Source organism: Emydura macquarii, unplaced genomic scaffold (genome assembly GCF_026122565.2).
Source record: "Emydura macquarii macquarii isolate MOO-44397 ecotype Brisbane River unplaced genomic scaffold, CSIRO-AGI_Emac_v2 contig_312, whole genome shotgun sequence".
In the NCBI taxonomy this organism is placed as follows: domain Eukaryota; kingdom Metazoa; phylum Chordata; order Testudines; family Chelidae; genus Emydura; species Emydura macquarii.
The window spans coordinates 3,954,923-3,978,066 of NW_027130449.1; the positions used below are offsets into that span (position 1 = coordinate 3,954,923).

General features: G+C 44.0%; 1 protein-coding gene across 1 annotated transcript in view; it reads left to right on the forward strand.

The window, feature by feature from the left end:
• Positions 1 to 14,294: 14,294 nt before the first annotated feature.
• Positions 14,295 to 23,144, forward strand: part of KCNJ5 (potassium inwardly rectifying channel subfamily J member 5) — a 38,627-nt gene continuing 29,777 nt past the window's right edge. Inside the window, exons 1-2 of the mRNA XM_067562580.1 lie at positions 14,295 to 14,417; positions 21,110 to 22,053. Coding sequence (XP_067418681.1) covers positions 21,117 to 22,053 — 937 coding nt within the window. The 5' untranslated portion in view covers positions 14,295 to 14,417; positions 21,110 to 21,116. The remainder of the gene's footprint in view (positions 14,418 to 21,109; positions 22,054 to 23,144) is intronic.

Consider the following 23,144-nt stretch of genomic DNA (forward strand, 5'->3'; position numbering starts at 1 on the left):
GCACCATTGCATCCTCCTGGTTATTGACTCCTGGAGACAATCCCACCAGCCAGCTGCTCAGAATCCAAATGAACTCTGCTCAAACTGTTAAGTTAAAAAGGAATTGTCTGGATAGAGTGTCTGAGGCTGCAGAGTTCCCTCCTTCACAGGGATGTTATGAAGATAAATTAAAGATTGTGCAGTGCTCAGATACGACAGTGATGGGCTGCATACAAAGCTGGACACATTTTTGGGTGGGGGCAAATAGAAATGTAGCTGAAAATGTGTATTTGGGAGCTCCAAAACTATGCATGCATTTGGATCAGATTTGACAAATAATTTTAAACAGAAAAACCCGAACAATCAAGAAGTCTAAACGTTTCATTTCAGCTTTTCATTTCAAAACACCATTTTGTTTTCAAATCTGGCCAATTTAAACAATTCACACACACCTCAAAAGGGCAAATTACACCTGAAAACTGGCCAAATCAAAACAAAAAACTCGGGGTGGGGCGGGAGAACCGTTACGACTTGACTGAAATATTTTGATTGACTAGAAACATAACGAAAAACTCCCCAAAATGTTTTTCAAGTTGACCTGAAATATTTCAGTTGATTCAAAATGCAATTTTTTTTGGAGGGTTTTTGGTTTAATGAAAAATTTATAAAAAATGGCTTGGGTTTGAATCAAAATGGACTTTTTCCCAGACTTTTTGATTCAACTGCCAAATTCAAAATCAGTTAGTCACTCATCTCTAGCCATGTAAATCACTTAGATAAACTGAAAGAACTTAAGATCTTCAGTCCCAAACCACAGAACTCTACCAGTTGAGAAAAAAGGAGTTACTCCATTAGCAGGCAATAATAGTAGGAGGCTGTTATCCTCTGCGTACCACAAAAGGCAGATGCAAAGCACTACAGTACAAGCACATTACACAAGCTGTACACTATTGGCAGCTCAGCCCCCTAGCAAATGCATGATTAATGCCATCCTGTGCAGATAGGCAATGAAAATGAGCGGTGGGGGAAACCCCTTTGCCCCCAGAGAATTGGGAATGTGGAGGAGATAGAAACAGGAAGGCTGGAACCAATAGGATGTTTTGTCCTTATTGTCTGAGCCAGACATTGACTGTAATTTTACATTTATGAACTCATATTGGGAGATTGCTGTATAGGTCTCTAATTGTCTTCAGGATTACTCAATATGAGGGATAGTAAGAACATTTTCCAGAGTTATTGGATGTCATCTCACTGCAGACTGAACAGAGGGAAAACATTCTGAGTACAGCTATGACATATCTACGCGTGGGAGGAGAGGCTTTCAAGCTGCAGATTCTCCCTCTGCCTCGACTGCTACAAGGTCAGCTGGCGCTGCAGATGCAAATATGCCGAGAACAAGATGTGCTGGGTGGCAGGGACCCAGACAAGTTGGCATCATCAACAGACCTGGATCCTGGCCAAGGTAGATGGCGATGAAGACACAGCAAGGTTTATAAAAATGTGCTTTGCTGCACAGATCTATCAAAATTAATCTTCTCACTGCGTTGCATCATTTGACGTTGAAAGCCACTCACGTTTTGGAGTCCTGCCTTCACTAGAATCTCTGACATTTATTTGGAGGGAGGAAAGACTCTTCTTATTGAAGTACTACATAATCCCACAGCAATGGTCAGAGGCTATTTTAGGCCTAGTGAATCGACTGCTGGCCTAGGAGTCAGGAAACCTAAATTGCATTCCTGTCTCTGCCACTGATCTGCTTTGCGACCTTGGGCAAATCATGTCATGCATCTGTGCCTGTTTGCCCCACACCTCATTTGTCTGCCTCGAGCAATATGAGCTACTATTAAATAATATCTTACAATTGTTATTTACATCTATATGCCAGTGTGACTGGGACTATTACATATAGGTTAGATTATGATTAGGGTTGATTTTACTGTAGTGCATTAGAAATACCACTTTAGAATAATCATAATACTTTTCTCTTTTTAATAACGATGAAATTCTCTTGGAGCCCTGAGAATTCCTAATATTTCCTTGCCTCTATTTCCTTCCATCACACCTATATCAGACCGCTTATCCTGCCAGCAGATGGGTTTTGGATGCAGCTCCTTCCATTTATAAGTGTCTGAGTGCAGGTGGATTAGCCACACAGACTGCTTCAAGTGTTTGTAGGAATTCATTCTTGTACACTGTTAGCTATTACTATTCTTCACCGCTGGGCAGATGACCATCACAAGGTCTAGATGCCAACTGTACCCTCACATTTGGGTCCTGGTGCCTTTCACAAGTTATTGGGCTATCAATAATATCTGGATGAAATCCTCTGGTCTGTGTGACAGCGAAGGTCAGACTAGATGATCTATCGGTCCCTTCTGGCCTTAAAGCCAATTCCTTAAGTGGTACTTAGTCTCTGTGCTGAGTGAATAGCCCCAGTCAACATATATTCAGTGGCCATTCATTGATGGTTGAGGGGAAACTATATTCCTAGGGGGAAAAACATATTTCCTTTGTTTCAGCTATGTCTGAACCAGTTAGCTGGAAGCTGGAAATATATTCATCAAGCAGTCTGTGGTAGACTTGAAATATTAATGTATTTTTATTGTGTATTTTATTTCTCCTTTACAGTCATTTGTGTGTTGCTGTTGGGGCAGGGGATTCTTTCATGCATTTATAAATGTTAGATTTTGCTGCGTGGCCTGGAAATAAATTCTTGAAACAGTTCCCATAAGTCCCAAGTTGGTTGGAAAACTGTTGGGAATGTTCCCAATGACTGCGGTTGCTGTGGAAGGCCAGAAGCTCACATGCCACCTGATGTAACTGGGTTTTTCCAAGAAACTGTCATAGGCTCTGCACCTAAAATAGTGTCTATACAGTAGGACTATAGCTGTTTAATGGACATAGATCCTTTGTAGGAACTGAAATGTGCCAGTTAAACAATTGTCCTGGTTCTTAGAGGCTCCCAGGAAGACATTGCACAGCACTCAGCTGAGAAATTGCATTGAAATTCAGATGTGTGCAAGAGAAGCTGGAGTCTGGCCACAACTGCCAAGCTGAGAATTCCCCGGGCGGAGCTAGTTGCTGTCCAAATGCAGCAGAAGGCGAGGAGATGGGGCAGAAGGGTGTTCTGCTACTGTATGGTCCGCAGCTCCTAGACTGATCTAACTGATGCTAGGGCCAGAGAACATAAGTGACTCCCTGATGACCCACTCCCAAACCTCTCGTGCCAAGTACAGGTATAGGAATCCGGCCTGTCGTCTTAATTGGGAGTTGGATGTCTTGTGAATTGACAGTGCTCCAGGCTAATCCTACTTCGGGAAGGGATAGGAAGAGGCTCGTCCTGTGATGAAAACCCTACTATTCTTGAGAGAATGTATCAAGGAGGGAAATAAAATACAAAAACCAAAGCCTATAGGGACCTCAGTGCTGTAGGATAAGCAGCTGCCTCCCACTCAGTTTTTCCTTGGTCTTGATTTATGCCTCTAGAGCAGACATTTTCCACTTGCATCTTGTTAATAGTGTCTTTCCTTTCTGCAGACACAGTCGAGCTGACAAACCTTAGAGGGCATCCATTTAACCAGTGCAAAACAGGGCTTAAAAATGTAACTTGCGTATATTGTATGTCGCTCCTGATGGCCTAAGAAAGAGGAAGAATGGTGCTGGGGATAGAGCACGAGCTGGCCTTCCGGAGCGTTCGGTTCAGTCCCTTGCTCCACTACAAACTGTGTGACTGGGGGTAGGCCCAGCTCTTCAAAAGTATGTCAGTGCCTAATTCCCAATGAAAGCATCTAAGTACCTTTGAGGGTCTGGGTCTTAGACTCTCTGTGCCTATGTTTTCCATCTGTAAAATGGAAATCTCAGCTCTGCCTCTCTCACCAGGGTGTAGTGAGGATAACTACGTTACAGAATGGGAGGGACTCCCACTCTACGTACGACAAGAATTGGGGCCACATAAATATCTTTATATAGATAGGAAACAGAGGTAGGACCCATCTTCTAGCACGTGGCTACAGAGCTGGAACTGGTTATGTCTGAGGAGCAGGTCAATGAGGAGACCCGTTCACATAGGAAACACTGTGTGAGTGGGGAAAAAAGTTTAAGCAAATAAGAGACCCGCATGAAAGAACCCACACATTTGCTCTTGTCAATGATTGCTTTGAATCTTGGCAACCTAGAAAAAAATTGCTCATATTATTGCACTGCTACTAAGGCATTTTTGTCTTTGTGCTCATAAACGGTTGACAGCTAGACAGCTCTGGAAACTGAAGTCATGGCTTTATCCACAGAACGGGTGCCACATGAACAATGCTAGCTTATACACCCACACAGTGTGCCTGAGCCAATAGGGATGCCATGGCGACTGAGAGGGACACTCACTCTCCATCGCCTGTTCACTTCTCGGCTTCTCTGCAAAACAAGGGACCAACTGGTATTAGTCATGATGATAGCTGCACTAGGAACTGGAATTAAACTAACAACCCTGTGGGTGACCAAAAACCATTAAAAAATATCAATCAGTTTAGATCACTGTTGTTTGGTCTGGATTCATAGCAGAATCTTTAAGCAGAACTATCTATTTCCCTAGGTTAACGTTAGCTCCCTATTACCATATCAAAGGAAGTGCAGGCAGACTCCTCCACTTGTTCCTTAGCAGAGGTGGGTGGAAACCTGGGAGTTCTGATTCACAGGGATTGTTACAGAAACTTTTCTTTTCCTCGTCTGCTCGTGTTCCCACTTTCTGTGTTTCACTTGGAGCTTGAGGTTGGAAGGAGTCCCAAAACACAGAGCAAGCTTGAGCCAAAGCAGTGGAGTGTCACTTAGTTTTCAGTCACTTAGCTCAGGTTCTTGTGAGCTTTACTTGAAACCTCAGTCTCATTTAAATCCAGGGGGTGACAGGAGTTGGATACAGTGATCGAAGAGTCATTTTCCAGTGCTGATTCTTCTGAGTTTTTTTTTCCCCCAATAAGATGCCAGGTTCATAGCTGACAAATCCATAGTCCTGGAGACCAAATTGCATAGCAAATTAAAATGCCCCCTGAAGGCACCTCTATTCTCCCATTCCTGTGCTCGATGTGAAGCCCAGACAGTCACAGCTCACTCAGCACAAGCTATAGATCCAGCCATTGGTTCCCATGCAAGAGACAGACTTGAACAGTTTTCCTTATGGGTAATAAGACAGTTTATCCCCATGGAGGGGGATGGTTGGTGTATTGCCCTTCTCCATGAAGGCTCATAAAGATTTGACCTCACCATTTGAATTCAGCAGGAACCAGAACAAACCAAAACTGGTGTTTGTGATTGATTTTTGGAGACTTTTCTTTTCTTTTTTTCCTTTTCTTTATTTTTATTTCCTCAGAGCCATTTATTTTTTTACCAAAACAATGCTAAGGCTTGTTTTGTAATGCTATTTTCACCATCCAGCCATCTTCTATAATTTCAGCCCTATAAATGGCTCCCTGAGGCCTTTACAAAATGAAACACACATATTGGCATTTGGGTGCACACCTAATAAAGCCGAGAGATGAGATTGAGCCAATATTTGATATCATTTATTTAATGGCATGTAGCCTCAGGCAGCCAAAATATCCACAGAAAGGGTCAGATTCTGGACTCACACTGGTGTAAATTGGGAGTGACTCCACTTGAAATCAGTGGGAAAACCCTGAGTTTACACCAGCATAAGCGAGCAGAGAATCAAGCTCAAAGAATCCAACACTATCTCACGTTCAGTGGTTAAAGAAGAGAAATGGACTCTGCAAAGCCGCTAATGTAGATTGGAACAGGGCACGTGGCTCTGACTGTACAAGCCGAGGGGGTGGGTGAGGTTATGGGGGAATGCGACTTCCCCAAGCCAGGGATAAGAGTGGGAGCTGTTCTAGCCCTGTTCCTGTTTATTCTAGCCCTTACCTTTGTCCCCTCCCCTCCATCACTATATGTGGGCAAAGATGAGTGTGAACACACATAGTACCAGCAGATGGTGCTGCCTGTTAATCACTAGAGCTTCAGCCTCTGGACAGGGAAAAGGTGGGAATCTGATCAAAAGATGGAAGGTTTTTATTTTAACTGTCTGAAAAGCAGTCACGTGACTCTCATGCAAAACAGCCTGAATTAGGTTGGCGGATCTGAGTCCAGTTCTAGGTGGGCAGGGACCCAGGTCCAAGAAAGTTCTATCGCTAGTCTGCTTGTCGGCATTTTCAGCAGAGAGCCCAAGGATTGAATGGGCCATGGAGCCTGCAATCCATTCTCATCCCTAGAGGTGGTCCCTTTGGTTCACAGTTGAGGTGTGTTGGTGGGGGGCATAATGGGGCAAGCATGTCTTGATGCTGCCCAGGTGGATATGCAGAGGAGACCAGTCTGTCTGGCATCTTTCCCCAGCATGAAAAGTCATTTAAAATGTTATTGAAAGGTTTTTAGAAAGAAGCAGAGTTGGCTGATACCTGTGTGAAGGCGACGCCCTCCTTAGTGCTGTTATGGAAATAGCATCCAGAGCCGTATCCTGTTCTCTTCCCAAAAGAGGCAGAGCCACCACTCCATCCCCACTCGGGACCTGCTCGCCAAGAACATAAACAACTCCTGCCACAGAACAAAAGAGGAGGCTCTTCAAAGGTAATTGATTTTTTTAATACAAATTAAATACTTATAGGATTAGGAGTGTGGGGTCAGCTGGATACATACATATCCTGTCTGTGAGATTTCTGGTGTCAGATCTTGCTTCACCCCTATCAAGACTTCAAGGGGGTCCCGTTCCTTTGATTCGCTGTCTGTGATGTACCACCCACCTGCAGATGAGCTCCCTCTTTCTGCGGCATTTCTAGCCAGGTGGGCTGGCCTGTATCACTAAAAGTCAAGGGTCACACATGCATGACACAAACTATTCAGTGTTAATGCAAGGAATGTGCAAAGCTCATGTAAGGCTGTTTTTAATAAGCACTGATCCCTGTGCCCTGCATATATGACCCTCACATTCTTGCTGGTATACAGTGGGTGGGAAAGGTTATTTTACTCTTTTAGTGGAGTGATTACTCAGGGCCTGTTGGTGGTAAAGCTCTGCCTTGTGCATGCATGGCTCTCTTCCTCCCAGGGCTGATGGTTCCAATGGAATGTAGATGCCATGGTGAGGGTGCAGAGGTCATGATCATGCCGGGCAATGCGCAGGTACTGGAACATGGGCCAGTCTCATGGAGGGATTTTGAAGGTAAAGGTTGATACCTTGAATTGAACCATGTATTGAATGGTGAGTCAGTGCAGAGAGTGGGGCACTTGGGGGATGGGTTCTCAGACGTCTGTGCTTCTGCAAGGATGGGTTGCTGGGTCCTGCACTAATTTGCAGTAAAAGTGGGCAGCTTCTACAGAGCATTCCAGCGACAAGCCATGGCAATGCGCACATTTGCAACTTCCAGGTGTCAGTCTGAATCAGACAGGAGGGTGCTGTGTCCTCTTGCCAGCTGTAGATGAGAAAAAGACATTTCACAGCTGTGGCACTTTATATAGCCAGAGACTGTGGACCATTGTAATAATCTGAAAGCAGATGTGGATGGTGGGTGATGTTTACAGAGGTGACTGTCCAAAAGTACCCAATCAAGCCCAACTCATCCAATTCCCATTTGCTTTAAACCAAAGCTTCTCCTAAACTGAACTGTGTGGTTAGGTCTCCTCAGGAATCATTTCCCACTTGCTTCTGAAATTACCTGAGCCCACTTCTTTTTATAGTTTTTGATGTCCCACAAATATGTCAAAATAATAGGGCTGTAGGTATCATCGCTCAGTATTTTTTCCAACAGACTAAGTTTGACTCTAAACAAAGCAATTGATAATTTAGGCCTCAAACCAAGATTTTTGTAACCTAATACTTCATGCATTGCTTTTTTGATGGCATTGTAAGGAGAGACATGGACCTAGATTGTAAAATGAGGTCTTGCTGTGAAGAACATGTCCAGCAGACGTCACATCTCAGAAGAGACAGCTGATCTCGTTTCCTAGCAGGCGGGAGTTCTAACCTAATCATAACAGGAGGTTTTTCGCTAACAGTTCATTAAGAAATGTTCTGAAAGCAGTTTTATTGTTGGTGGTGTAAGGATTTAGAGAGTCCTCTGCAGTGTTTGCATCCCAGACATCAGAGCGCTAGGCTAGTGCATGAAACCCCAATAGGTGTAATTGATTCGTCTCATCATCCAAGCTGTGTGAAATGCAAAAAGGAAACAAATAGCATAATGATGAAAACTGAAATTGCTTGCGCGACATTCTCTCACTTTTACTAGTTCTAAAGCATTGGTAACAAGGCTGGTAAGGAAGTAAGTTTAAGTACGTGACTTCGAAACCCAAGTGTGACCCTCTGATCCATGATTACTGAGCTTTATTGAAAGCTGTGAATATTTCCCGTTCATTAGTGTGACCAACACTTTTTGAAGTTCTGAAGTTGAAAACTGAGACTATTCCAGGCTGACTGTGGGGTAGAATAAGAAGAGGTTTATGCATTGCACACTATAGCTGGTTGGGAACTGGATTTTCCATTTTGGAAGAAACTCCAAAACGTCAAAAAAAATTATTCTGAAACAGAAGACAAACAAATAAATATTGAAATTTCCCACAAACTGAAATTCTGGGGGAAAAAATCATTTTGGATCAATCAAACTCTTCCATTTTGATAAAACTCAGATGTTTCATTCTGATTTTGACTTTTTTATGTTGTTTTATATAATATACAATTTTTAAGCAATTGAAACTAGGTTGTTTCAAAACAGAAAATGGAAAAATTCTATTCTGGTTTCTTTTCTACATGAAATTTTGTCAAAAACAACACATTTCTGCACGTTTCATTTTCAATGGACTGGCATTTTCCAAGGAAAACACATTTGTCAGAAAATTTCCAACCAGCTGTGTTGTATTCAGGGCCAAATTCAGGGTTGATTTATAACTAAAGTCTATTCCCACCCCGCACCCCCCTGCTCTTTCCAGTATTTTAGTTTCCATTAGACCACCTACCAGCTGCTACCAATGTGTAAGGGAGTTTCAACTGATGTCACTTACATACAAGATATAAAAAAGGTGTAAATGAAAGTAGGGAGGGAGTTCTTATTTGGCACCATCTTATGCTCTGCTTCCCTGGCCCATTAGCATGTGCATCATGCCAGTTTAGGCTCTCATGGGACTCTCTTAGACTCACCCCCACTTGCTAATGTGCAGCTCAAGACTCAACACGTGTCTGAACTTGGCCTCCTGAGTCTGAGCGTGAGGGATTCTAAATTGAAAGTCTACGTAGCTCCATCTTGAGTTCCCTCTAGACTGACCTATACTTACACGTGAATTTGGCTCTTAGTTCCTGCAGGTCTCACCTATTAGAAAACAAAGAATCAGTATTTCCTTCCAGAGGTAATATTTCCTGCGCATGTTCTTCACATCAAGACCACACAGGCACATGTCTTTCCTTATGATGCCATCAAACCCGGGATTAAGGAACACCACAGCTACACTTGGCTGAAGGAGAGCTTTTTCTAGTACATGCTGATGTTTGGCAGCAACAAAGAGGAGTTAAACAGCACCAGGGAAATGCATCCACGTGGAGTGGGAGACTAAAAGCCAGTTGCCCAGCAGCTGAAGTGTCTCAAGCAGAGCAGTAGAGCATGCCCACCACAAAATTCTCACTGTTGGCAAAACCAGCAAACAATGGGCTAGATTTTTGAGGTTTGCAAACAGAACAAAATGCTTTTCAGTCCTGCTTCAAAAAAACTTTGTGCAAAAGAAGGGTGGGGAGGAAGGGGGAGGAAGGGGGCAGCACAACTTTGATTTGCTGCGACAAACATGGTGACATTATCTGACTTTCCACTGGAGGAAATTCCTGGTTTTGTCCAGGGCAGTTTGCTAGTTTGGTGTGAAAGCAGCACGAGGCTGCTGCAGGTCATGGCTGAGGCATGTCAACAGGGCTATAGTGGGAAGGAATGACTGGAATAACAGTAGGTACAGATGCTCAGGCGTGAGATGCATTGAGAGAGTACAATGGGGAAGCCTGTGCTGGTGTGATAGGTTCGGTAGCTACCCTTTGGTCTCCAGGCTTCCCAGTCGGACACCTGCGACTAGCCTGACATTTGCTTTCCAGAAGATCAAATCTCCTTTTAAACCTAATGGGACTGCTTGTGGTATTCTCCAATGAAGGCTATACAAATCAAAGGCAAGAAAGAAAGAGAGCCTGGGGGGGAGGTGCCCTGCAATCCAGCTGGATCAGAGGAACCCTCCCTGCAGGGGAATTCCTTGTGCAACAATCTGATAGCTGACGTGCATAGAGCAAACTCCAGAGAATCGCGCTCTCCCTCCACCTCCTCCTCCTTTCAGCTCCTTGATCCATCCCAGAAGAGAAACCCGCCAGGTTTTTCACAGCACTGATGAATACACATGGATTCCCTGATAGATATGCAGCTCCAGCTGCAGCATTTCCTCTGCCCTTCACTTTTAAGAGCTGCCTCTGTTTGCATGATTTAAAAAAATCCCAACACAACACAACAGAGGAGGACACGGGGAATGGAGGAGGTGAGAGCCTTGCACGGGGTGGCAGACAAACACAGAATTAGCAAGGAGAGCAAAGACCATGCAGCTGACAGGGGAGCACAATATCCTCTGCATTTTGTCAAGGAAATGAAGGAGCCTCTTATTTCCCCCAACCCCTCCCCAGACTGGCCTATTCTGTGCAAAGCCGCGGCCTAAACCCCTCCTTCCTCTCACTGCTTTCACTCTCAGCCACCTTTCCCTTTCCTGTTCATTCAGAACAGATGATGCTCCTGATCACATGTGCACATCTCCTCTCCCTCCTCCCTTCCCCAGCCCTTTAAGTAGCTTTATTACACGGAGAATTCATTTGTACTACACACAGCAAGACAGGGAGCAGGCAGAGGGAGGGAGATTTAACAGGTGAAAGTAGCACCGCGATGCTGGAGGGCCAGGGGACTGGGGAATCATGGCAGCTCTGTCAGAGCCGGCAAAGGCCAGGAATGGCTAGGGGCAGAGGACATGTGCACTTAAATCTACAGCACAACATAAATGTTCTGTGATACCAGGCAGGAAGTTGTAGGGAGGGGAGAGCCTGGGATAAGAAGACCCCAATGCTCTTGTGATGGCATGGACTGGACATCCTTCCGGCAACTGTTTTCACCTTCCTCCCAGCTCTGTCTCCACCGGGTCCCCCAAAAGCGTGAAGAACCAAGACTGATGCAGAGCCACTGTTAGCAAGTAAGTTACCCTATTGTTTGTTTGCTTCCTGTCTCTTTCTCTCTCTTCTCTGGCTGCTGCCCAGAAGGCAGGAGGACTTCAGTGGCCACGTTACTAGTCAGCCAAGCAGAAGTCTTCTCTACCCAGCCGTGTGATGGAGACCCCAGGTAAATAGGTGCTGTCTAACTTGCAGGATGCCAGAGGACTACGGGGGAAGATGAGGCCAGATTCTGATCATGGACATGCCATTGTCCAATCTGACACGGGTGTTGTGAGGAGGGTAAAGACATTAAAAATGGTGAGGTGCCCCCATACTATGGTAATGGGGGTTGTATAGCTACCAGCGAGAGACGAGTTATCCAGCCCTGAAGCCAGTGGAGTGACTCTGGTTTTGCACTTGGGGTTAAATGTTAAACTGTTAATTTAGGGCATTTACTCTTTCATTTGGGCTTCAAAGAGCAGCTGGAGTTTAGCCTCTGCTTTATTCTCATTATTGTTAAAGCCAACCTTTGGAGTGCATGGGGAATCCCCGGTGGCTCTGTGGTGGAGACGGCCGTGCCAGGGGTCAGAGTGGCCCGTTTGTAGGCTGGCCAAGGTCATTGCCCAGGCCCCTACGGCACTCTGACTCCCCCCGCCTGGCCGTTTTCCAGCATGCTGGGCTGACATCGCATCCTAACTTTTATTCAGTATATTTGTCACTCCTTGCTGAACTGAGTTTCATGAACTGATTGGGTGCCGGCAAAGCTCTAACAATTCTGAGCCAGTTCCCAGTGGAATCCTGTCCTCGGGCTAATCACAGAACAGATTTATTAGCAGTTGAAGCCAGCCTGATTTGTGTGCGGGTTGGCACAGGGTAGGATGTCAGGGGCCAGGGGGTGAGCTGGACTTTACTGGGATGGTTCATTAGTATTCAACATTTGTATTACGGGGCTCCTAGGGGCCCGAGTCATCAACCAGGACCCCTCTGTGCTAGGCACACAGAACAAAAACGTGGTCCTTGCACTAAAGAGCTGAAAATAGGGCTTCCCAACTCTGAAATCCTGCTAGCAAACAGATCCTGCAGCCTACACCCTTGCACTAGTAGGCAGGTAAATAATGTTGTGGTAGGAAGATGGTAGAATGGGCTAGGGAAGGGGGAGTGAAACTGGACCTTGCCATTAGCTCTCTACCATGAGCTGGCCAGTCCAGACAGCTAGGGAGGATCTAAATAAGTTCCATATCATTCAGATAGGCATGTTTAGATGCGGGGCAGGCTCTCTCATTTCTGGGACCCAATTCTCCTTCCCCTTGCCCTGACTTCCATCAGTGATCCCTGTCTCAAAAGTCTTCCAGCCCAATTGCCCAGCCCCAGGAGCTTTGAAGAGTCCAGAGAAGCAGCCAGGATTCTAGATGCTGATCCAAACCGAATCTCTGACCCTTTTAACATTAGAGACGCCCCTCCCTGTTGGTCTAAAGAGCTGCCTGGATATTTGCAGTGAAGCCTGGGTTTCGATCTGTGCCTTTGCACTTAATCAGCTGTGTAACCTTGGGTAGCTCACTTCACCTGTCTGTACTTCAGTTTCTCCTTCTGTGAAATGGGGATAACAGAACCATCCTACCTCACAGAGGGGTTTGCTTAGCCAGTTCAGCTTTGAAATCCTCGGAAGGAAGGTGCTGTAGAAGTGCTAAGTTGTGGTAGCAATATCTTCCGTTTTCCAAGCTGGTGCAGGATTATATAGTGACTCTCGATTGCTATGAGGATAGGAGAATTGAATAATATATGTGCTCAATGGCAGGAATATTAGTGCCCTTTGGCCTGGGTTTCCCTGCGGCTTGGGTAGGGGAATTCCTTAACCCAGTTCTCCCTTGGGGCATCCAGGGAACATGAACTGGCAGTACCAGGATGATGGTCAGTATCTCAAGATCAGATAACTGAGCTGGGAAATGGGACATTGGCATTGCCAGGTGGCCCCCCAAAGACATCAGAAGGGCAACAGGCCAGAGGTAGACAGTGGGACAAGTGTGTCGAAGCGGAGATACTGCAGGGAGAGCCCAGACCTAGGGAGAACTGCTTTCTTGGAAAAGGACTGGATCAAATAGGCTTATTTTCAGGTTTTATGTGTTGGAGAACCAACTATCAACCAAATATTAGAGACCCAGTTCAGGATCTCTGAACATCAGTTTGTGCATGCACCTCTAGTCATACTGTGTTTTATCCACACTCTCCACCTAGAATTCTATTACATTCAGTTTCCCAGTTAATTATTTTATATTAATTACATTTCCCCCATCCACCCCTTGCAATATTAACACTCCCGCTGAGCCAGTCATTATATCAGGCAATATACACTCCTTGGTCTTTATATTATGGTAACCACATGCAGACCGGTCATTATTTTATGTAAAATAACTCTTTCGCTCTGTTAATTCCCAGGCTGCATGCAGGGTCACTAGAATAGCTCATAAAGCATTTCCCAGTCTCCATCTTTTGTTCAAAATAACGTTGTTTTGTTTTTCATTAAAATGTTAGCTCCTCCACTGTATTTTTATTAGACTAACCTCAGTGTGTTTTTAATACACCCACAAGTTTGTATTTTCCATATGATTTTTCATGCTTTTAATTCCCGCTGGAAAAATGCATTCAAATCCCCCACCTACTTTCCACAAAGCTGGCATAAATAGAAATAAAATAACAGATTTTATTTTTTTTTTAGCTTATTCCAGTTTTTTAAAAGCCAGCAGTAAAAACAGAATTTTTAACTCTTAGCAATCAAGATAAGATGTCAATTCATTCTGTCACATAGAAGGACAAAGGTCAGATTCTCTGCTGGTGTGAATGGGCTTGACAACATTAAGCTAATGGAGTTGTAAACATTTATATCAGCGGTGGATTTGGCCCCAAGTCTAATTAGGCAGAGGCCATTATTGACGTAAAATTTTCTGAAACAGCTCTGGTAAAAAGGCCTATCTCATTTAGTGGGTGTGAGATGCTCTATAGAAATGACACTAAAAATCTGTAGGATTTCATAGAGGATGCTTATAAGTTTTGCTGAAGAACTGAAGTTGTCTATAGCAGAAGTATAATTCTCTATTCAATTCTATATAGGATAGTTCGGAAAAACTCTCTGCCGTTGAATCACTGTTTGGTCTTGGGCCAGGCATTCGGTGCTTCAGTGTTAGCCATCGAAGACATTGGTTCAGTGCTGACTTAAGGGAAAGCGCCACCTAACCAACAATCAACACCACTTCCCATGGCAACTCGGGTAACTTCTGCTACCACTTCTGCCACCTTGCTCTCCCATGCATGTAGCAATCAGTCCTGACCCTACTTAGCTGGTGAGAGCCAAGAGGTTTTTTGCACGAGGTGGTGTGAATACAGACCATTAGCTGGGGCAGTATTTGCAAAACACTTTGAAATCCTTTGGACATTCTATATGAAGATAACATATGATCAACTGAAGATGTGTTTGTTCCCCATTTTCACTGAAGGTAGGACAAGGAGTAATCAGCTTAATCTGCAGCAAGGGAGATTTAGGATAGATATTAGGATATTAGGATAGATTTCTAGCTATAAGGATAGTTAAGTTCAGGAACAGGTTTCCAAGGGAAGTTGTGGAATCGCCATCATTGGAGGTTTTTAAGAAAAGGTTGGACAAACATCTGTCAGGGATGCGCTTCAGTGCTGGATGCAGGTCCCTTCCAGCCACACATTTCTTCTGTGACTATCATCACTCTCCATACCATCCAGAAGATGTCATCTTGGTTTTTCGGGACAATTTTCTGCCATACTAGAAACCGTGTGGCTTGTATTTAGTTTATGTGGTCAGTGAAAGGGAAGGAGAGAGATCCAGTGTTCAGGGCATGACCCTCAGATTTGGGAGTCATTTAGCCTCTCTGTGCCTCAGTTCCCCATCTGTCAAGTGGGATTTATAGCATTTCCCAGCCTCACAGGGGTGTTGGGAAGACGCATGCATTCAAATGGTGAGATGCTCAGACACTATGGGAACGGGGGCCATATTAGAACCTGACTGAGAACAAAAGAGCTACAGAATATTAGAACGCTCTCATCATGTGTTCTGAGGCGGATGGACAGACAGACAGGAAGCATACCGACAAAAAGCTGTAACTATCCATAATCCTAGTCTCTCCCCATATGCTGCCGACTTTCTACCCAGAGAAATGTTCTTCACACCCATTTTCTGAAAGACTGAACAGGCTGTGTTACAATATTTCTAAGTGTAACAAACTCTGAGTAGACCAGCAGTCATCAGCCTGGCTCTGTAACAACCAGCAAAGCCATCTCACTTGCTTTGAGAGCTGCCTAACTAATCATCAATCAGCCCCTTTTTGTGTTGCCGTGGGTAGGTATCTCCTGCAGTCCCAGAGGGATTTCATTGTAAGCCGGCGCTCATTTTTGTCAGTGTGTTAAAAAAGTGATCCTGCCAAGCTAATGAAAACTCAAAGGAAATGAAAGGAATCTTGATACTTTGGTGCTGAATGAGATCACACTTTGAAAAGGAATTATTGGGGAGGGAGGGGAGAGAGACAATGTAATTCAGCTTCTGTGCTTTGAACCACACGTTTAGCGCTGAAGTGCTGTCACTTTCCCTCCTATACAATTTTTCTTAAATGTTTCGCCTTGTCTGTTATTAACAATAGAGTAGCTCTTCCACAGTGTTTTCTATCCATAGATCTCAAAGCACTTTACATGGGAAGCGTGTCTCATTATCCCCATTTTTACTGAAGCAGAGAGAAGAGGAGTGATTTGCGCTAGGTCAGTCGAGTCCATTGGTCTCTGTCACGTACTTTCACTTAGTTGCCACAGACAGATTCACCCCAATGAAGTAGAGGCAGTAAATGTGACATAGTGAATGGAAAACTACCTTCTTTCAGGGAAATAAAGACCATTTGGTAATAATCATCTAACATCCACTACCCAATAGATTTGCAAGCACCAGCCAGCCCTCCCTAAGAGCCGTACCTCCATTCTACCTTTGGCCCCTGTTCAGTTTGCCTTCTCTGAACTCTTTTGTTTCACTCCATTCACCTGAAGATCTGACTACTATCTGTTCCCAGTGATAAGGATCCGTCCCTATAGGCGTCCTTCAGTCAGGTATTTTAATTCAATTGCCGTGATGTAACAAGAAGGGAATCTGCATCTCAGTGGAGTCTATGGATTGAGGGCTGGAGCTGCATTCCCTGTAGTATGGGCAGAGAAGCGGCAAAAGAACAGCTCTGTCTTTCAGTAACTATCTATCTAACTATCTGAGTGTTTATCCAACAGTCTATTCCTGTACCTGACTAACTGCTTGTCCCTCTGCTCTGTCCTCCCTTGGGCCTCATTCCTGTATTCTTATTGTGCAGGCTGGCTTCTCCAGCTTTGATGTGATGGAATTTAGAGAGAGGCATAGTGCAAACAGGTGCAGCTTCTACACAGCTCTGCTGGTGCACCACAGTCCTGACCTGCAGCACCCCTTGATATTCCAGCCCTGACACCCCACGCAGTTCTGCTAATGCACGTCAATCCAAACCTGCAGAACCAGCCCTCGGCTCCCATCCAACCACTGATGCATCTCAGTCCTGATCTATGCTGCAGCTCCCTTTGTTGTTGAACAACTCTTATTGTTCCACATGACTGGGGAAAGTTTTGAACCATGTGTTTGTCTTAAGGAAATACCAGTTTGACCTACCTTTGTAACAGGTGAGAAAAGGGATTTGTTTAGATTTTCTTTCTCTGGATTCTCTCACAATACATTGTCAGATAATTATTTTATTATACAAATAATTCCTGCAGTGCCTAGAGGCATCAAGCATGATTAAGATCCCACCATGCTAGGTGCTGTACAAACCCTAGTATGAAATCGTCCCAAAGGGTTATGATTTGACTGCCAAGACAGAAAAAAGAGTGAAAGAAAGGAAGTGGTATAATCCCCATTTTAAGAGGGAACTGAGGCACAGAGAGACCGTGATTTAACCAAGGTTGCATAGGCAGCCTCAGAGAGAAAGATTGAACCTATGCTTTCTTGAGTCCTATGTCTTTCTGCCATAACCATGAGGCTATTCTTCCCCTCCAAGAAAAATGTCAAAACCTGTCCCTATTGAAGTTAATGGTGAAATCCGCATTGCCAGTAATGAGATCCGGATTTGACTTAAATTCTTCACATGAAAAAAATTCACCCTACTAAGAAAAAAAAGTCGGTTCTTGACTTTTTCTGTTTTTCTTTTGGGGATATTTTGGGCATTACAGGAGGTACGTAGTTCCTGTCTGGAAGCAGCCATGGCAAAATGACACCCTCTGAAGTTCAGCTAAAATCCATCTCATTCTTTTTCAGCAAAAACAGCAAGAGTCCTGTAGCACTTTAAAGACTAACAAATTTAATTTCTGCAGGCTTAAGCTTCCATGGGCTGCAACCCACTTCATTACAAAAGAATAAATGGACACAAATCAGACACAAAAAATGGCAACATCCATAAACCAGTCGGAGAGCACTTCACTCTCCCAGGACACTCTGCAGCACTTTTTCTTTTTCAGAAAATCTAAGAGCCTTTCCCGTAGTGCCCTTCCCTCCCACCAAGTCTGGAATCTGGGCAAAAGCTGAGCAATACCAAGAAGCCTGATAAAATCCTCTTTGCAAGACTGATAATGCGCCAACTCTCATCTCCTTTTGGAGCAGCTCGCAGCAGCCTGTCTAAAAGGAGCATGTGGCCTTGTGCGAAAGTGACATTTTGATTATCCTGGCCTTGTTTAGCCAAGGATGGTAAATGCCAGTGGAACATAGTGGTACCTGTGACTGACCATCAGAGGCAGTTCCAGTCTATGAATCTGTTGGTAGAGAGCAGTGATTCACAAACTGAGGGCTAATTCTCCCTTGCATGTTTGCACATAATTACCATTAACCAGGAGGGATGTGTGTGCATGGGAGGTGGTTTTGTATGTGGAATAAAGGAGGAATTCCAACTCCTATCTGTACTGTTCTCCCCTTTTGCTGTATCTTATGTCAGCAATTGGGCGCTTTCAAAGCTTTACGGTCAGGGAAGGTTCCCTACAAGACACAATTATATTTGCCTAGTTTTATAAAAAGAGGTAATATTCATCCCCCATTTTACAGAGGGGGAATTGAGGCCCTGTGAGGGGCAGCGGTCTGCTCAAGGTTACAGGACGGTCATTGACAGAGTTGAGAACAGAAAACAGCTCTGTCTCTTGACTCCCAACCCTGTCCTCTAGCTGCAAGATCACACTTCCTCCTTTAAGAAGAGGAATTAATCTCCTACATGAAGAGGATTGTGATCAAATACTTGTATCATTCACCTAGGAGAGACTTAAACTGCAACAGGGGAAATTAAGATTAACTATTAGGACAAATTCTAATTACAGTTACATAGGCAGTATAGTTCATCTGCAATAGGTACCCCTTCTGCTTTAAGGGAGCTCTTTTAAGTATCCCCAAGGTTTCCAGAATAATTTCACTTGACCTGTAGTTAAAGACCAGCTGTCCTAGGCAATGAATTTTTGCCAGTCCCCTGGGTGATTTTGCTTATGGCAGATTTCACTGTCGTTTCATTAACAGCCAGTCTCTCCGGGCTGTTTTTCATGAGTCAGGGTTGCAAGGATTTTGATTTCCTATCAGATTTTGATCTTTTCCTGTCTTGCATTGTATAGAATCTCATCACTCATATCTGAATGTCTTGGGCTATTCTATGCTTTTTTTCACAGTGTCACTGAGGGGAGAATTTTGCTTCATATACCCTTAACAACCAAAACTATTGTACGGTTTCTTTTTTGACTGAAATGATACAAAAATTTGCCTACAAAGTGGATACCCCTTTTTTTTTTTCTTTCCACACCCCTAGAGCAACCAGAACCTTTGAATTTCAGTAATTGGGTTTTTAGATTAATAAAAGGAAAAAGGGCAAGCAAAGAGAGAATAAAGGGAAAGTCTCTATCCAGTGTGTTTCCTCTGCACCTATCTTCTCTGCACTGAACCTCTGCTTCTATGCAGATTCTCCACTGACTTTACATCTGTGCAAAGGGAGGGTAAATGGCTCTGCCATTCTGACACCCACACTGGGCACAGATGTCAGTGGATACCCATGACACAAGGCGGCAGAGAATCAGGCCCAATGTTCTGAGAGAGTTAAAGGTGCAGTACAGTACACAGAAAACATTAGGCTAAAAGCTACCACCAGTCGTCACTCCCCAGGTCCTCTGCGAACCCACTGCTGCTCCCATTATGTTCACACCCCGCCATCCCCCTGCAAAGATCATGTCAACCTCCCCTGCACTGTGGGGCTTTCACTAGGCAGGCTGTGAAATGCTGGGTATTCTGGTGTTTCAGTGCCTGTAGGGCAGGAGAGTTTGTTCAATGACAGCAGAGGAGATGTTGGGTCCAGCTGCCACTGGCTAGAGCAGCAGTAACAGTATTTCTCGTCTCACCCTTTACAGAAGGGAATGCTGCGTGGCAGTAACATCTCTCTTTCGCATGCCTCCTTCTCTTGTATAGGAAGAACTCTGCTGAGGGAGCCACCTTGCCAACACTGGGACTAGAAGCCAGGTCTAGATTCTCTGTCTCTTGCTTGAACTACAAAGGCATGTCGCCATCTTGGCTTAGGTGACAGGTCAATCGCTGACACTCGTGCTGTAGTGAACCAGTAAACATAGCTCCATCAATAAACCCTGGCAGCTTCTTGGAAATACTGATTTTGGTTTATTTCTGTAGCTTTGATGAAAGGAGTAAAAGAAATTCCCTGCTGTAACCAGAACTGGTGCAATACAGTGTAAGCAAAAATTTGCTGCCTCATTTATTTGTCTTTCTGCTTCCTTCCCACCCACCCTTAATTATTTTTAATATTGAAAAAATGATGCCACTTTGCTCAGCTTTAAGCTTTGTCTTTCCCAGGACACTCTTAATTGTACCTCTGTAACTCTTCTCATTCACAGATGCTTAAGAAGATTAAAGATATAACTGTAATAGACTTGGTTAGGTTTTAATAAGATTTGCTAAGGACGCTGCAGAAAGCACAAATCACAGAGGATGTTGCTACTTTTTCTCTTTGATATACAGAAGGCTTCTTAGGCAGCTCTCCACAGGAGACGTTTTCTCTATCCTGAGTTTGAAGATGGGATTCTTGATTTTCAATAGAAGAAATAGTTTCCATTAAAGAAAGCTATATCTCTACATTATACTTTTAATGGTTAGTGAAGGTAATGTTACGTTGTAACCTGACAAGAGTAATTGGCGCCCATATCACCCTGTGCTATTTTTTTGTAATTGATCAAAAAAGATTTGGACAAAGACCAGGGGCCTTTTAAAAGAGATCCAAGGAGCTAGATTTTCAAAAGTGAATAGTGATTTTTGGGTACCTAAGTTGAGTTGCCTTCAAGGGGGTCTGATTTGCCAATGGTTGGTGCTCTGTGCTTTCTGTAAACCACCCCTTCAAGGTCTCTCAAGTTGAGCACCCAAAAATTGAGGCATCAGAAATCAGTAGTCTCTCTTGAAAATATAGGACAAATTGTCTTCACTTCTCATCCCTCTTTGCCTTGTGTAAAAGGAGCCAAAGAACTTTTATTTTAAAAAAAAGTAATGACCCAAATCAGTAACAAGATATGTGCAGACTTACCACTGAAGGAAAGTGGCCATTCAAAGCAAGTAGTTCATCACTGCTTCTTGACTCAGTCAGCATTCTCTACAAATTATGTAATGATAAAGGTGTTAAATAATTACTTCTCATTATTTAACCTTCCAAAGGGGCATCAAAAAATAATACCAGAGAAAGGGAATGGCTCTACCAAACAAATTTTTCTAATGCAGGATGCACTTGTGCCCAGCATTGTATCACGAGGAGACAAAACTTTTCAATAGGATGTTAATGTTGCACAGTTTGCTATGAACCCATTTTGGTTTGGCAGTGCTATTTTCCCAATATCTTAAATGTTGTTTTCTTTACCCTGTCCTAGCCCAATCATGGCTGGAGATTCTAGGATCTTCATGAACCAGGACATGGAAATTGGAGTCACACCCAGAGACCCCAAGAAGATTCCCAGACAGACCCGGGACTATGTCCCTATCGCCACCGACCGAACCCGTCTCTTGGCAGAAATCAAAAAGCCACGCCAGCGTTACATGGAGAAGAGTGGCAAGTGCAACGTGCACCATGGAAATGTCCATGAAACTTACCGGTACCTTAGTGACCTCTTCACTACTCTGGTGGACCTCAAGTGGCGCTTTAACCTCCTCATCTTTACCATGGTCTATACTGTCACATGGTTGTTTTTTGGGTTCATTTGGTGGCTTATCGCCTACATCCGGGGAGATCTGGACCATCTCGAAGATGAGAACTGGATCCCCTGTGTTGAAAATCTCAGTGGATTTGTCTCTGCATTTCTATTCTCCATTGAGACCGAGACCACAATTGGGTATGGCTACAGAGTTATCACTGAAAAGTGCCCCGAGGGCATAATACTGCTCCTGATTCAGGCTATTCTAGGCTCTATTGTCAATGCGTTCATGGTGGGGTGCATGTTTGTCAAAATCAGCCAACCAAAGAAGAGGGCCGAGACCCTCATGTTTTCCAATAATGCGGTGATTTCTATGAGGGATGAGAAGCTCTGTCTAATGTTCCGGGTCGGGGATCTCCGGAATTCCCACATTGTTGAAGCTTCGATTAGAGCCAAGCTGATTAAGTCCAAACAGACCAAAGAAGGGGAGTTCATCCCCTTGAACCAAACAGACATCAACGTGGGCTTTGATACTGGGGACGACAGGCTATTCCTGGTGTCCCCACTCATCATCTCGCATGAAATCAATGAGAAGAGCCCCTTCTGGGAGATGTCCCGGGCCCAGCTGGAGAAGGAGGAGTTTGAAATCGTGGTCATCTTGGAAGGAATGGTTGAAGCTACAGGTAAGGCTTTGCCAAAAATAACCAGTATAGAGCAAAAAGTTAATGCAGCTGGCATTTAAATGTCAACATTTGCCAATGACACCTAAGCTAAGAATATGGGTCTTTGTTCCCAACCCCCCTCCCAGCGACTGGTCCGTGTAAGAGATTTGAATCTGATATAGAGTGGGTTCTGTTAGCCCAAGCGGTTGTGGCTGAGGCATTTAGTTCTGTAAGTCCTGGGCTCACCCAGAACTGTTGTCCTACTTCTCTCTTGTATTTAAAATAGACTGTGACTGAGCTATTTTAGATATCTGTTGTTGTTGTTCAGTGGTGACTCCTGTACCTTCAGTCACTGCTCTGACATGAGGTTGGGGAGGGTAGATATTTGTTACACTTGATACTTTTACCGGCTGGACTAAAATAAAAGTCTCAAAAGTGTAGCCGCTTTCTTTGGTGTGCAAAGCATAATCATTAGGTGTGTTGGAACAACAGGTGCAGAGCTGGAGTTAAATGGGAGTAATTCCGTCCTAGTCTGGAATAGTTTCCCAAAGAACTGGTGAGAGATTTGTTGCTTAGGTCATTTTAAACCAGACTGGGCAAAGTGTTTTTTAATCTATTTAAAACTGCGAATTCTGGTAGTGTCTCTGTACACCAAGGAGTGGTTGCAATATGGGACAGAAAAAAAGGGTTCGAGAGTCAGTAGTTTAAAATGGCATCTTTAATAATAAATATTTTTAATTTACTTTATTTGCATATATGTAGTATATCTGATGATATATTATAGGCATGTGATACAAGATACTCAATCGCTTTCACAAACCTCTTTACAATGATACGGAAAATACACTCTCAATGAGCATCAGAGAGAGAGAGAATAAGTACAGATCATTCCCCCCACTTCTACAGCACAACCACCTCTAGGTGGAATGTAGCAGCCGTCAAACAGCACAGCACAGGACAGTACTATGGAACAGATAGGATGGGAGAGATATGACCGGCCAAACTTTCTTTCTGCGCCAAAGCCTCGTTGCACATGAATGTGTGGTGCCAAATCAGCAGCTGAAAGCAGTGCTGACTTTCTCAAGGGGAGTCTGAAGAGGGTGCAGGGAGAC